The sequence below is a fragment of the Magnolia sinica genome, chromosome 11, assembly GCF_029962835.1.
Source record: "Magnolia sinica isolate HGM2019 chromosome 11, MsV1, whole genome shotgun sequence".
Taxonomy (NCBI): Eukaryota; Viridiplantae; Streptophyta; class Magnoliopsida; order Magnoliales; family Magnoliaceae; genus Magnolia; species Magnolia sinica.
The window spans coordinates 84,483,307-84,495,723 of record NC_080583.1 but is presented as its reverse complement, the minus strand read 5'-3'; the positions used below and the strand labels follow the sequence as shown (position 1 = coordinate 84,495,723).

Sequence of the window (12,417 nt, the reverse complement as noted above, 5' to 3'; positions counted from 1 at the left end):
TCATTTGTGTCTTCTTCTTAATGCACTTCTCCCTCGAGTCGCCTAAAAATCAGGCCCATTCAAAACTCAGGTGGGACATACCAAAGAAAGCAGTATGGATGGAGATGCCTGCCATTACAAGCCTTCCAGATTGTGCATGGTGCTCACCATGTTTATGTTTTTATATACATTGTCCAATCCATTCACAAGATGCGTCTGATCAGGATGATTGGACTCCCCAAAATCCGGCGTATGGAAAACTTAGGTGGGCCACGAAATGTGATTTTAGAGGTTCTAGGTGTGATTTTACATGGTGTAACCCACCTGAGTTTTGAAGCTAGCCTTATTTTCGGGCACTAATGGATGGCAGTAAGGGCATACGCATTTCACCCAATTAATAGGAACATAATGTACGATGATCATGTATAATCTGTCTAGCAAAGTCTTTCCCCAGTGAAAATGAGAGACTTTGGGGTGTGGGTGTGTTGTGCACGTGTGCGTGCATAACTAATAACACTCGCTGGGGGGAAAACGAGAACATGGTGAGTGGAATTTTCATGAGGTCCACCACGTTCATCAGGTACGCTGCCTCATTTTTACTGTTGAAGCCAAAAACCAAGATCATCCAAAACTCCAAGCCACACCATAGGAAACAGCTGGGATGGAACGCCTACCATTAGTTTTGTATAGGACACTGTGTGGTGTTTGTATGCCATTTAATCCATTCATATGATGTGCCTAGTAAGGGTGAAAGAATTTAACCAAAGATAACAACTTTCTAATACTCATATGGACCATGCCACACAAATTTAGAGATTTTTGGTATAAAAAAATATATATTTGGGGTGAGCCTTGGGTGTTAGATCATCCTGATTTTTTTGGATCAAGGCCCAAAAGAGGGTGGGGTAATGAAGGGTGAATTTTATGCCACGGTAGGCACTTTGCATGAAAAGGGAAAATGGTTTTACTTTGATGTGACAACTTATGTTGTTTAGATAGGGTGAACTCTACGCAACAATCATTACACTTTTCCATAATTTAAATTCCCAGCACAAGAAATTAACTTTTGGGAGAGGAATATGATATTTTACATATACACTATTCAAACAAGACTCTAAAGTGATGTGTATTTCACATACACATCATGGTTGGCTCTGAAAAAAATAAAATCACAGGATGCAACCCTCTCCCAACTATTAAAAGAACAGAGATTTAAAGGGACTTTTAGAGGATGGCAACCCTTACATTTTTACAGGTCCATCATGATGTGTATGTGAGATCCACTCTGACCATTAGATGTGTAATCTCACATTAGACCGAAGGCAAAAAAAAATTCAGGCCGACCTATGATGCAGGTGGGCCACACCTATGAAAAACAGTTAGAAGAGAGACGTCCACCCTTGATTTTTAAAAGTCCCACCGTGATGATTATATGAACTAGGCCCAAACATCAGGCCCATCCGTGATTCAGGTAAGCCAAGCCACACAAAGGGAGACAGTTTCACCCTGGTCCATAGTTCAAGTGGTAGACTAAGTGAAAGATACCTCGTTTCAACACTGAGGTCTTGGTATCTATCCCTAGTGGGGGTGGCTAACAGTATAGTGTGAACTGACAGTGGGTGTACCAACAAGCTAACAAAAAAAAAAGGGAGACAGTTTGGAAGGTGAGAGTTGTCCCGTGCATTTGGCTTTCATTTCATGTTTTTAAATTGGTTGGGACTTTAAGAATGATTTCGAAAAAAACCTTCAAAAAAAATTAATAATAAATTATTTTATTTTGTTCTTTATAAAAGATTAAATGATATATACCCTTTATCGACGTTACATCATAGAGCTTTTTATGATTTCTTACTTCTTAACTGGTTGAAACACCAAATTGATGTATCACTTATTTGGAATGTTTTATGGATGGTTTTGATCATGTTGACTTGTATGTATTGTGGAATGATGGTTAGAAATCAAAATGTCTTTTTTTGTCAGTCTACTGAATCAAAATGCCGCTTTTCCAACGTGATTCTACATCCAAGTAAGGTAACAAGAGCATAAAATTATTAAAGAATCATAGGATGTTTTTTTAAGGGAAATTTCTTGAAAAAATAAAAAGGAAAGATAAGAATCCTTCAACACGATCATGACATGGTATACACATTATTGATGGCAAAAGGATGGTTGACGATTTATTTTTTTTTTGAAGGATATGATTTATTTATACCAAAAAACTTACAATTTGCAATTAGATACAATTCAACCCCCATAACGATTCGCAATACGATAATGATATTGACAGCTATTGACTTTAGCTCATCATAGACCCATCGTTGCAGGCGATGCAGACAATTGAAATTTGGACCATAGGTGTGGAGGCCAAAAAGAAAGAAAACCCCACTTTCTACAGGTTGGGTTTCTCTAACATGATTTATTTAAATTAGGATCATGTTTTTGTCAAATCATACCTCGATCCCACCTAGACATACATGGTTAGGATTGCTGATCCATTCAAGAGCAATCTAAGGTGGGATTGATGAATCAGTTGTCTTCATTTATTATCAGTTTATCACATAAGCAGGACTTAATTGATTGTAGACAGCTGGTCATCACTAGATGAATGCAAATTTGAGGTTGCAGCCCATCTAAATGGGACCTGCAAAATCAAGTGGTCCTGATCATCAAGGATGGGACCACAATGATAACGTTTTAGATTGGTCAGGCAGACCACCGAAATCGACAGACAGGGAGACTAAACAGTTCTTATCACACTGTTCCATGTTAGTCTATGAGAATCATGTTAGGCAACTATCATTATATGAATCGATAAAGCACTCTGATTGCCAAGATAACCAAAATTTCTCTTTTATGGCTGCTCACAAAAAGATACCTGAGAACCTGTCGCTCCAGTGGAGCATTTTTCTACTATGCAATAGTCAAATGTACTCATCCAGCTGATTTGGTAACACACCACCTTCTTTGATGGGACCCAATCTGTTAAAAAGAAAGAAAGAAAAAAAAGGATTTTTAACTAAAAAAAGAAAAGGAAGAAAGGCAAATTTCATGAATCCCAATCAAAAGTAACTTCTAATCATGGCTGGCCATAGCCAAAAAATTACACAGATTGGACAATCCTAACCCAGCCAATGGGGAACTTTTCGAGAGGGAAAAAAAAAAAAAAAGACAATGGAAGTTTCATCGACTTTTCTTTAATCGTCCATTTTCCTTCCCCAAAAAATCAGGATTGGCCACTGGTTATAATTTGTGCAATCATAGTGATTTTTTTTAAGGCTATGGCCGATACATTGTAAGGCTGCGGGACGAAGAGTTCACATCTTGGACATGTGTGCCATGTCCACGAGTACAGAATCATTGATAAGGGAAAGGAAAAGAGTTTCACACTCTAGCCTTTTTCCCATTTAAAAAAAAAAAAATTTAAAATCAGTAATTCTGTTGAAACTCAAAAAGTAATTCTCCCATATTCAAAATTCATCGACCAAAAACAAAATGATTCTAACATATTAACAAATAAGAAACAGTTAAAGAAGTAATTTCACATGCAATTTGCACAGTCACTGTAAACACGATATTCTTGTATTGCATCCCGAAGTTTGGATCCATCCAATGGAGAGCTAAATGAAGACAGATTAATGGTTCAAATTCCACAGGAGGTTGGGTAAGGCCATGGTATGGGCCCTGCCCATCCACATGCAACTAGACATGCAATGCAATCTGAGCTTTCCATCAGATGGGCCACAACGTTTTACTCTAAAGATCAGGCCACAGGGCTGCTCGTTCCTCATATGGGATGGAGTACAAAATAAAGGGGATGGCTACAACAATCATTTCTAGCTGTGGCCCACCTGAGTGAAATGGCTTGATTTTTAGACCAGAAGATCTTAACATTGTTGCCCGCCTGATGTATGGCACAAATCTCACACATGTGCATCACATTGACATGCATGCCTGTGTGGATGGGCAGGGCTCCATGTGCATGTCAGCTTAGCCATCTTCATCTACATATGTCCAATCTACAAGTGACACACACAGCCACCATACAGAAAGGATACATTCATCTTAATCGAAAGCAGGGGTTCCCACTGTGGATAAGTCATGACTCAGGAATAACACTAAATAATTATCCTTTCTAATCAGTGACCATCAAATGGAGGCTTAAAGTGAAAAACAGTCAATATTCAACAAACAGATATCCTCAATTGGAGACGGGGGCTGTCCAATAGATCAGATTTCCAGGGTGCACCATCTACAGTGGGGTCCATGATTTCGGCCAGTTAGATCAGTATGCATACATACCACATGTACAGTGACTAGAATCTTATATGATGATCACATTCGGTCAAATTATCAATGTTTCTCTGAGAGAGATTTCAAATCTTCTTAAGAATCTCCATTTTTAGCAAATGGAGTTGCATTTTATACTGGAGACTCCTTTCCTGATTCTGTCTCCTACTGGTTGCATACCTGATCTAGAGGGCTGTCATGTCGACAACGGCCTCCAATATTTTCTTCTCCACATCCTCTTCATCAATCCACATTGAACTCTGCCGGCGTAGAAGCTCCTTCTTCTCACTCTTCTTATGCTCCCTCATTTCTTCTTTCGCCTTCCAATTTTCCAGTTTTTCTCGTCTTTCTTTCAACTGCATTCATGTTGATATGATATCAGACAGCCAGAGCAATGAGAAAATGAACAGGATACATGCCATTACTGAATGAAGATCTGATTTTATTTTATTTTCATAAGAGTCTTCGAGTAATTCCTTAATCAATAAGCAGTCAATAGATACCTTTCTCGGCCTTTTGGTTAAGATCAAGTGTGGCATCTTTGTTCAAAAATAAAAAATATGCAGTCAATAGCATTAGGACAGTCGGAAGTTACTGGTTTACAAGGTCAACAGTTTTCCTCTACGACAAAGCATAAGTGAGATAATGATGCAGGACCATCTGATCATCCAATGGGAGACCATAAGTCCAATTGGGGTTTAGAGCCCACAAGTCCAATCAGGTGATATTAGATGATCCTACATATAGCTGATATTTAATTTCCAGGTGGTATGCCAACCATGAAACATAACAGGCCATATGATTGTAAACAAGGGCTTCATATGGCTGATAATATAGAGACTTCCAGTTGAATTTGGATTCTTTAATTGCAGTTTTCCAGTTTCTTTGTTCAGAATAAAATACTTTCTTTTGTGGCAATTTGAATGGGATTAGGTCCTACATGTGGACCAGCGAGGCTAAGCATGAAAGAAACATCTAGAAACTTCTCTTTAGGATGTTCTAGAGATTGTAGAAAGCTATATAAAGGCCAAGGGCCATACATATGAGATATGATATGCTTAATTATTGATTCAATATTAGTTGTTCTAGTTTCATGAAGGGCTGCCTAAAAAGCCAGGCCTGGGGTTGGCTTATACCTGGATTTTGACGGGTCAGAATGGTCCTGTTCCTTGGCCCGGCCCAGCTACTTGGCAGTCCTAGGTTCCTGTGATGGGATACATCCTGCAGATTTATCCTTCTCTTTTACCGTTAATGCTTATGTTGCTGATTATTGAGTTGATTGGAGACATATAGTGCCAGCTATAGATGGAATGTCATCGAAAGTGGTACATATTTGAGTCTTCATGCATCTAGATTGATTTCTTCCCTGGGGCTACATGCCTACTATAGACATGTTTGGGACATTCCCTTAACTCATCATATGGGGCAGAAAAGGTGGGGAAATGGAAGCCCACTTAATGTAGGTTCCGTTTCCGCACTGCCCAGAACACAAATCGCATCTTGTTAGCTTCCATATTACGCCAACCACTATAGGCGGTGCATTCAAACTCCTACCTTAATCTTTTACCTTCAGTGATTTGGTAGACCTTAATTCAAAATGAGAATTCTTGAAGAAACAACCCACTTCAAGTAGAACAGGTTTAATCAACTGCAAACCACGTCTGCAATTCACATGTGATGCTTGCTATGGGCATCTTGTTCACACTAAGAATTTCACTAGGCTAAGTAAAGGAAGTGCCTCACTTGGGCAATCATTAAATCTTATCCCAACTAATTGGAGTCGGCTATACGAATGCAGTTCTGCCATTCCACTCCATCACTAGAGTTAATTGAGTAATTCATCAAAAATGAAAACCGCTCTTAAAATCCCTCTGACATTTAGAATCTGTAGTAAGGGTCAAAAAACCCTTATGTTTGTTGGGCTTCCCTGCTTGTGATCCAGGGAGTACCTCATTTAAAATTCCCTAGCAGAGTAACAACCCAAAGAGAATAAAGAAGTTTTTCTTCCTCTTCTGATTAAAGGACTCCTCTGCAGACAAACTAACTCTGCCTATGTGAGAAGCCAACCAGTCCTACGCCCATGTAAAGGAAAGAGCTGATGTTGGGCAGTCAGCTGGTCGTTAAACTTTTCCAAGCAACTGTGAGAATTCATGTTTCAAATCTGGTGAGACAATATTCATAAAGTCAACCCAAATATATGGGCCAAGGCTATGATTTGGTGGTGAAGATGATAATTCCACATAAATAAGAAGAAGAAGAAAACCATATAATGAGGCTTTCCAAAAATTATAGAGAGAGAGAGAGAGCAAGAGCGAGACATGCATAGGTGACCCTGTCATCACCTAGCAGTGCTCACTGCAACCATGAAAGTGCAGGCAAAAACACACAAAAACAAACCTTAAAAAATAAAGATAAAAATAAAAATAAATCACCAAGCCAAGCAGGCCCGCTAACCAAAAAGAATTGCGGCCAAGGTGTCCCGTATCCGTTACGATACGGCCGTATTGACCGATACGTAACGGTAACGGCCGACACCGTTACGCGATACGGGGTCGAAACGGGCCCATAACGGCTGTTACGGGCCTTGATAAATAGGGAAAAAAAAAACTTTCCTTTTCTTCTCTCTCTCTCTCTCTCTCTCTCTCTCTCTCTCTCTCTCTCTCTCTCTCTCTCTCTCTCCTTTCCCTCTTTTTTCTTCTCTCTTCTTTCCCTCTTTTTTCTTTTCGGTTTCCCTCTCCCTCCCTTCTTTTTTTTTTTTTTTGCAAGCGTACCACACACCAGCTAGCGGCTGTAGGTACTTGTCATGCTAAGACGAGCGCTGACACTCCTCGAGCTCCGAGTTATACGAACGGTTCAAAGGAGATCAAAGTCACATGGGCTCCACAGTGATGTATTTATTATATCTACACCGTTCATCTATTTTCAGAGATCATTCTAGAGCACTACCAAAAAAAAGAATTATATCCAAAGATCGTCTGGACCACACCAAAAATAGCAGCAGAGATAATGATTTTCACCGTTAAACAATTCATAGGGCCCACCGTAATGTTTATTTTCCATCCAATCTGTTCATAAGGTCAAAAGGACCTGAATGAAAAGGAAAAACAAATTTCATATTGATCTAAAACTTCTGTAATCCCGAGAAGGGTTTCAATGGTAAACGTTCAATCTTCCACTGCTTTTTGCAGTGTGGTCCACTTGATAATTAGATCTATATTATTGTTCGTGTCAAGCCTTAAGACGAGCTCGTCAAATGAATGGACGGTTTAGATATAACACATACCTCATGATCAGACCCGAGTGGGCCCCACCATGATGTATATATTTTATCCATGTCGTCCATTCATTTTGCCACGTCATTTTAGCTCATGATCCAAAAAATTAGTAATATCCAAATCTCAGGTGGACCACACCATAGGAAACAGTGGTTATAGAATGCTCACCATTAAAATTTTCTTAGGGTCCACCGTAATTTTTATTTTCAATCTAACATATTAATTGGGCCACACTGACATGGATGAAGGGAAAACACACATGTCAGCTTGATCTAAAACTTTTGTAGCCCCCAATAAATTTTTAATGGTGAACGTTTAATTATTGTTGTTTCTTATGGTGCAGTCCACCTGAGCTTTGGATGTGCCTCGTTTTTGGGCTCAAGCCCTAAAATTATTTGGCAAAATGGATAGACAGTGTGGATATAACACATTCATCACGGGTGAGGCCTAAAAAACTTTGACACGTGTGCTACACTTCACAATCCAAGTCCCGCCTAATTCGGACCCTTAAAAAATTGTACACGAGACATATATTAACTTAAAATTTACCAATTAAATCATAGACTGCAATTGCTAACTCACAATGCCAAAATCAAATTGTTGGAATAGTTTTAATTGTTAATTTGTGGACTTTTATTTTTTAAAATAGGCCCTTTTGATTTTTTTTTCATAATTCACTATCCAATAAATGTCCACCAATTCATAAGTGGGATAATGACAATAAATTGCATGAATTTGAGGCTGATTTAGGGCATAGATAGTCCTCCAAGTCAGCCCCAAATTGGCAACGCCATCTACCTGAATTTAATTTCATTTTTTTAAAGAACTATTGGGAGAAATGATATCAAATTGTTAAGTATATAAATTAGATATTTAGAAAATTAAATATATGAATTTTGTAGTCAAATTCAGTTTACCTGGTTCAAAAATTAATCAGACAGTCCGATACAACTTCTCACCAAAGAGTGGACCGTTACACCACCATAAACATGTTCCAATTTATAAATGAATGCATATTTGGAATGCTTAGAATATTCCGTATTTAATCCATATTTTTTCATTTTTTTAGCAAAAAAAAAAAATTTTGCACCGTTACGGCCCGTTACGCCCCCATATCGCCGTTATACCCCCGTATCTGTATCGGTATCGGAGGGCACCGTTACGCCAACTGATACCGATGCGGGATACCTTGATTGCGGCCCAATCACCCCAGAGCAAAATCCCTACAAATTCTAGCAGTAAATACAACCACGGCCATACTACACTTGAGGGAAGAGAGAGAGAGAGAGGAGCAACTCTATCCTAAAAAATTATAGCATTCCTCTTTTTCCACACACCCCACAGGACTGCTAAAGGGGCCATCTTCCACTTGGAGAGAAAGGGCCGGCTGCCACCTGCAATGCCGTCAAAAACTGACTACCCCATCACCAATTGAATAGTGAACAAGTTGAAGAAATAGCCCCATCACGTCTTTCCTTCATTCACGAATGCTCATGGTTTTAAGACTCGGATTCGATAGTACCCAATCTTGTTCGATGCCATGAGTCACCCCTGACCCGGGTGAGCCGTGCCGATTCAGCCCCAACTTAGGCAAATCCCGACTCACCTCATGGTTGAGCAAGTCAATCCAGTCGCCGAGTCATTTAACAATGTGAATGATCTTCGGAATGGGGATATGATTGAGCTCATAGCTGCTCTTAAGGCATAAAGATAATGCTATAGCCAAGATCTTATACACACCCCCAACCGAACTAACTAATCTAAACTCTTTGACGTCACAAGCATCCTCCACTTCAAGAATGAGAGTCACAAAAGTCAGATTTAAGACTTTTCTTAAGATTGGCCCAATCGTGAAATTCTTCCTCGAAGCACATAACTTTCCCTTTAATAAATTCCCAACACTAATTATAGAATGTAAAGGAGAAGCCATCCGGACCTGACGCTTCGTCCTATCCATCCCCCAAACAACTCTCCCAATCTCCTCTTCAAAATCTCTCTCAAGGCAATTAGCTTGCTCTTCTTGAAAGAATCTGATAGACAGCCCACTCAGCCGTGGCCTAGAGAAGTTTTTCTTCGCATATAGCTGTCTATAGAAATCCACTATTGACTCTTTGACCTGAGCTGGTTCCTCCAACAGGGAATTTTGAACCCAAATCTTATGAATAATGTTTCTCTTCCTTCCATTAGCAATCTTGTGGGAAAAAAGCAGTGTTCTTGTCCCCCTCCTACCAAACCACCCTAAACTTTAGCCCCCACAATGGTTTTTCCCATCTCAGAAGCTCTTGGTACTCAAACTTTAGACCTTCCCTCTTCATACCCCAGTTGTCATCTAGCAGTCCATTTTCTCCATCATTATCTAATTCACTGATTTTGCCTAACAACTTGTCTTTTATAAGACCATCAGTCCCAAAAGTTGACTTGCACTACTCTCTTATCTTAGATTTCAAATATAGCATTCTCTTCAAGTTCAAGATTCTACAAGCAGCTCACCCTTCAGGTCTACATTTGTCCCACCACCTTTGTACCATTTCAACAAATCCCTCATGCTTCGCTCACCAATTCCAAAACCAAAAAGAAAATTGAGCCACTCGAGGATCCAACCATCTCAAGATAGATGGGAACATGGTCCAACCAACCAACTCTGAAACCAAAAAGTAACTTCAAAATTTCTTATTGCATTTCCAAGTCCAAGGTTATGATGATCGTACCATTTTGGGTACAGTTTATGTACACCATGTCCACCAAGTTCTTGTTCATAACATTTCTAAGGGCCTGTTTAAATTGTGAATTACCACAGCAATGTGGTGTAATAGTGCAATAGTTTCTTTTGACCTATGTTTAGAAAATGCCTCCAAAAAGGTGTCATTTGACCGCCATTCCCCACTGACATCTCGTTGGATGAAAATCACAATCCCCTCTCGAATCCTTCATTGGATTTATAACCAAAAAGGCGTTAGCACCTTCTCTCTCCATGTCAATAATAATTAATAACCACCAACATGCATACAAGTTTTTGTTCGACGATGTCACTTATATAATGAGATGTAAATAATCATTTTACACAAACATTCACCATGGTTGTGGAGCAACGAAACCTTTTTATAGGAATATGTTGTGGATATTGGACACTATCCAATCGTGTTGTTAGCACCATCAGGTATATCTATGGTTGATTTCGATGGAAAACCAAATAATGAAATCGCTGGTCGAATGCACATCATAACAGGAGACGAGTAATGCAATTTGCAATTATTGCACTATTACACAAGCCATTAAGTTGGACTTGTTACAAAAATTTGCTGGTCCTAGTTCTAGTTTATTTACATCACCATGGTTGAGTATGTTTACATGTGATTTGAATTCGAGGAGGATTGCTATGTACCAAAGCCTACAAAGACATGTCTGCCATAAAGTTATGCATTGTTTTCTGGGTTTTCAAAAATCCCAATTCTCCTATCTGGTCAGTGGACTGCCATCTGAGGATCTGGGTGACTGGTCTGTTGCCAATCTTGGCATCACAGACACCCTTCAGGTGGTGGGAGATTGGCATACACAACATACAATCTTGGGTACACCGATTTTCAGTGTTCGCTAATAAAAAAAAAAATAGGAAACGATCAAAATTACCATGGTTGTGGAGCATCGGTTTGGTACTCCATAATTGGCAGCCCGCCCCAATCTCCACCACCCAAATATCCCATCCACATCAATCCGAACCGTTCATCCAGTAATAACAACGCTGGATCAGCCGTCATTAAAAAAAATTTGCACTGATAGGACAGCCACAACCGTCCGATCAGCATGCCTGACAACCCGCCACACAAGACGAACAGCCCCGATCACTAACCATTGCCGAAATTAAGCATAAAAGCGAGGTGGGTTTTAGTCGTTTACTCACAAGGGTTTCGCGGAACTCGTCCTCGAAGACTTTCCGCTCGGCGGCCCGCGTCCGCGCCATGGCAGCCTTGGCAGCCTTGCGCTCCTCCTTAGCGCGACGGATGGATTCCCGGTCCGCCTCGTCTTTCAGCTGCTTCTCCTGTCGCTGGAACTCCATCTCGTACCAGTACTGCCTTCGGAGCTCCTTCACCTGCTTTGCATAGTCCCGCCTCAGCAGCCCTAGCTTCTTCTCCGCTTCTCGCGGGTCCTTGGGAGCTTCCCAGCTCCCGAGGAAATCCGTTGGCTTTGAGAACTCGTGCGGCTGGGATAGCGTGTTCTTGAAACGGATGGCTTGGATGATACGAGATGGCGAAGAAGATCGCATCATTGCGCGGATCGCTGCAGCCATGAGAGAGAGAGAGAGAGAGAGAGAGGCTTTGGGGGGTTTGGAGGAAGAGAGGTTCGTTCGACGCGATTTAGCTGCAGGAGCGGATTAGGTGAGACCCCGGACTCAGCGGACGCGGATTAGCTACTGACAGGTTGAGTAGCGAGACTGGCTACTGTAGTGACGTCACCAAGTTCTGTGGGTCCCACCATGATGTATATATTGTATCCACACCGTCCATCCATTTGGAGAGATCATATTACGGCATGAATCAAAAATGAGTTAGATAAAAATCTGTTATGGACCCCACTACAGAAAACAGTGGAGAGAGTGACATCCACCGTTGAAGCCTTCCTAAGGTCCATCGTGATGCTTATTTGAGATCCAATCCGTTCATAAGTAACAAAAGACATTAAAAAAAAAGGGAAAACATAAACATCAGCCTGATCGAAAACTTTTGTGGCCCTTAGAAGTTTTTAATGGTGGGCGTCATTCTCTCCACTGTCTTCTGTGGTGAGGTTCATTGGAGCTTTGAATCTGAGTCGTTCTCCAGCTAATGTCCTAAGATGTTCTCTCCAAATGGATGGACAGTGTGGATACAAAACATACATCATG

The 12,417-nt window shown here is 40.4% G+C and overlaps 1 protein-coding gene across 2 annotated transcripts; it reads right to left on the bottom strand.

The window, feature by feature from the left end:
* Window positions 1–2,712: 2,712 nt before the first annotated feature.
* Window positions 2,713–11,927, bottom strand: LOC131219583 (beta-mannosyltransferase 1). 2 transcript variants are annotated; one of them, XM_058214811.1, is made up of 3 exons: window positions 11,440–11,927; window positions 4,447–4,622; window positions 2,713–2,958 (listed from the first exon to the last, which is right to left on the bottom strand). In XM_058214811.1, the coding sequence occupies exons 1-2, from the start codon at window positions 11,824–11,826 to the stop codon at window positions 4,452–4,454; spliced, it is 558 nt and encodes a 185-aa protein (XP_058070794.1). In that variant the 5' UTR covers window positions 11,827–11,927; the 3' UTR covers window positions 2,713–2,958; window positions 4,447–4,451. The 2 variants fall into 2 exon arrangements, with proteins under 2 accessions (XP_058070794.1, XP_058070793.1); XM_058214810.1 differs by lacking the exon at window positions 2,713–2,958 and having other exon boundaries at window positions 4,090–4,622.
* Between the last annotated feature and the right edge of the window lie 490 nt (window positions 11,928–12,417).

Coding starts and splice junctions, on each gene's coding strand:
- LOC131219583 (XM_058214811.1), bottom strand. CDS start 11,826: ATGGCTGCAGCGATCCGCGCAATGATGCGATCTTCTTCGCCATCTCGT. Junction 4,623..11,439: donor ACGAGTTCCGCGAAACCCTT/GTGAGTAAACGA, acceptor ACATGAATGCAG/TTGAAAGAAAGACGAGAAAA.